General features: G+C 39.1%; 1 protein-coding gene across 1 annotated transcript in view; it reads left to right on the top strand.

Annotated features, from left to right (window-relative positions):
* Positions 1–3,780, top strand: part of LOC103618424 (myosin regulatory light chain 2, smooth muscle minor isoform) — a 5,693-nt gene extending 1,913 nt beyond the window's left edge. The window contains exon 4 of the mRNA XM_008636825.2: positions 2,610–3,780. Coding sequence (XP_008635047.1) covers positions 2,610–2,782 — 173 coding nt within the window. The 3' untranslated portion in view covers positions 2,783–3,780. The remainder of the gene's footprint in view (positions 1–2,609) is intronic.

Consider the following 3,780-nt stretch of genomic DNA (forward strand, 5'->3'; position numbering starts at 1 on the left):
AAAGGCCTTTTCAAATGTTAATCGACTTCCTCCCTCTCAAGGGAAATCTCTTTACCATCTCCTAGAGAAGGAAGTTTTGTTAGTGGGTTAATTATTTTCTCTCCACAGGTAGTCTGACTCACTATGCTACAGGGTTGTTTTCATGTGCACCAAAACAAGAGTCTGTGAATGACAATATAGAGAAAATGGTTGTGCTACCAGTTCTTTAGAACAGAAACCTTCTGTGTAGGTGTAAACAATAAGTGACTAGTTTGGGCACCCATATACTGATAAGATTGATTTTAATATCTTTTAGCTCTGTGTGGTAAATGTTTTAGTCTAGTCCTACGATGATTTGAGGATAATAGTTTGTTGTGCATGCAGTCTGTTTTGTGTCTTATGCCACCCTCAAATTTTAACTAGGAAACATGTGAGATAGTTATGCTGTTTTATTGAGTTTTGATTCATAATAGTCAAAATGAAGTCTTCAAAATAGTGTCTGATGTATTTGTACAACCCATGTTATGTTAATCCTTTATTAATTTTATCCTCTGATTTGGCTTCTGATCCATTTGTTCCTTTTAAAAACATACAAGACCATATCCAGCTATGTCAAACTACTTTTTATTTCATTGCATGGTTCCCACATGTGTGTTTGTTATGGGCCTGATTTTCTAGCTCTACATCAGTGTAGGTCTTCTAAAAGTGAGTAACACAAATCAGATACTATATATGAGGATAAGGTAGCCACACTCATTGGGTTTTCCTTACATTTCCTATATTGCTGGCCTGGTTGGATATGTTGCTTCAGCATTACTATCACATGTAGTACTATGGAATTGGTATAAAAGTTGGATCTGTCTGCATTTGGAGTATTTTTTATTTGCTTTTTGATCCTGCCTTGTCATCTGCTTTGTGCTGCCTGCAACAGGCTGAATCTTAAGTTTTGCTTCATTTATTTGTTACTCCCCATTCACACTGAAGCTGTGTGGAAAGGAGAGGAGCCCCGTTTGCTTTACAGTTCGCTGCTGATAAAACTTGTGGTGTATCCCTAGTCTGGCAGCTCAGTTCAGTGTTTAAACACCTAGCTGTTCAGACAGGAGCAATTAAGTCCTTGAGGCTAAACTTGCAGCACCAAAGGCCTTGCATTCTTTGAATACTAATCCTTGTGTCATCTCTCATCACTGCTTGGTCTCTGTAGGACAGCAGAAATAGAGTCTAATCTGTTTAGCTGCCTTTTTCCTCTTCTTTACACCCATCTGCAAAGAGACAACTCCAAGGTTTGACCTGATAAGGATGCGGCTGGCTAACTGAACATTCTCCCTACTTTTGAAGTAGAAGATTGCTGCTAGCCTTCTTCATCTGGAGTCAGTAGCCAAGGGCTGGTCTGCCCTGGGATATGATGCTGTTTTCATTAGCATATGTTGTCCCTTCCCCCAGCATACACCAACCCTCGTGCTAATTTGTCATGCTCATTGACTGCTTTTTGGTCCCCTGTTCCCTGTTTGGTTTTGTCTCACTAATGAACTCTGTTTGCTTAAGTTATTCAACTCTCTTTCCAAAGCAGAATTTTTTTTAAATCACATTCTAATTGAATCTACATCAGTTGATGTGGGTGTCTGCATATGATTTCCAGCTGTTCCACAGAGTTTATGCATCTTCTTTTTGGAGCCTACTTCTACCTAATGTGTTCTGTTATTGATACTTCTCCAACTAAAGTCCAATAACCAATTTCTTTCTCAAATGAAGCAACTATTGTGCTGCTCAAGGAATGGCTGGTTTTATTTCAGCATTTAGCAGTTTCTGTATTCTACTGTCTACCTTTTGTTATGCATGTTCCTTTTTTCATCTCTAAATTTTCCTGTAATAATTTGGCAACTGGTGGTTCTGCCCATCTGTTAAAATGGAATTAGCAGAAGATACCTAGAAACTGCTCCTTTTTATATCTTTGTTAACTTCCTCAAAACTTCTGCTCTTTTAGCATAAAATAAATAACACATCCTTCTCTTTTTTACTGGGTTCTCCACCTTTACCTCTCCACCATAAACATTCTTCCTGCCTCCTGAGGTAACTTGCTCAGTCCTGCCTGAAAGTCTCTTCTGTTATAAACTCCTTCCCTGGACACTTGCCAGGAGTTCGCTGTATCTACATAAACTGCCTCCAGCAACAGTGTTGTGCAGTGCTGAAGAGCCAGAGTGGTTATTTAGTCCCCAGGGGAAAGTAGTTTAGAGAGGATGTGCAAATTTATCTAATTAAGTCAAGAAAAATATAGTTCATTTAAGAGAATTGCTTGTGTAATGTAGACTAGCAGTGACAGGAACTTGTTTTTCCACTCTGAGCCGTTGAAGATCAGTAGATGGAAATAAGTGTTATACCACAGCAGGTCAGGCTCTGTCTTCAAAAATCTGTATGAAATGCATTAAACTTCCTGTCCCTCTGCACTCAAGGAATTTCTTTAGAATTCAGTTAAGGAAGTTGTTTGGGGCTTTCTGTGCAGATGCAAGTGTAATATATTATGTGCTGCGCTGGTTAATTGCCTGTCAGTTGGCATGTCTGTGCTGCTGCTTTAGGAGCCCCGGCTAAGAGGCTCGGCCTCCCTTTTGCGTTTCTCTCTTCACATCTCATTCCAGGGTTCATCCAAGAAGACTACCTGCGGGAGCTGCTGACCACGATGGGAGACAGGTTCACGGATGAGGAGGTGGATGAGCTGTACAGAGAGGCCCCCATCGACAAAAAGGGCAACTTCAACTACATCGAATTCACGCGCATCCTGAAACACGGAGCGAAAGACAAGGATGACTGAGCAAATCCCTGGATACCTGCAGATAGCGCCTTTAATTTGTTTTTTCTTCTCACTAATTTTATTTCTCAGGATCTGTTTTTTCCATTTTTTCTTGTTGGGACCTTTTGCATATATTTTTAGCACTGCAGCTTCTTCCTGTGTGGATCCTAAGGCTGCTCAGGCACACCTGCACCTGTGTAATAAGACGGGAAAGTGGCAGGGGGAGAGAGGACAGCTTACAGTGATAGAGGCTGAGGGACAAAGATCAGAGAGTGTGGAGGCCCGGGTAAAAATGTCAGTGCTACTCATCCTAGCTAGATTAATTTTACATTTTTAATGATCATTTTTCAAATAAATCACTGTTTTGCTAAGTGCATAATTAAAATTTTCGTGCTGGAAGTATAGTGCTTCTCTAATGATACCTGTAAATATTTTTGCAACTGTACACAGTCGTGTTGTTATCTATTTTTGCCTTAAAAATGATGCATAAGTCACTTAAGCATACTGATGTTTGTACTTCAGCAACTGAGGATTTCACCTGCTACTGTGAGCACACAAAATGAAGAAGAAATTCCCATCCTTCGAATTTTAGTGTATAGTTAATTAATCATTTCTGTCCCAAGACTTGCACATTAAACATTTTAAATCTTATGGATGTAGTTGAGCATGTATTTTAGCACCTCAGTGCCTCCATTTCTGGACACTGAGTACTATATTAATAGAACTTTTAAAAAACTTACAATGTGAATCCTAGTGTTTTCTTTAAAACAAGATGTCATATATGGGTAGAGTTGCTTGAGTGATGCTTCTTACCAGATCTGTGAGGCTGCCAATATTGAATTATTGACATTTCATTGCAACCATTTATTTATTTATTTTACCTTTCTATCTTTTTTCCAAAACACAGTAAGAGCAGGGTTGGATGAAGAAGGAAGGTATCCTGTCTCTGTCCTTTTGTTTTTCTGTCTGAAAATGTTATTCTTGGTTTTTAAATGAAACAATATACACTGTACTTTTAA

This window comes from Corvus brachyrhynchos, unplaced genomic scaffold, assembly GCF_000691975.1.
Source record: "Corvus brachyrhynchos isolate BGI_N302 unplaced genomic scaffold, ASM69197v1 scaffold106, whole genome shotgun sequence".
Classification (NCBI taxonomy): domain Eukaryota; kingdom Metazoa; phylum Chordata; class Aves; order Passeriformes; family Corvidae; genus Corvus; species Corvus brachyrhynchos.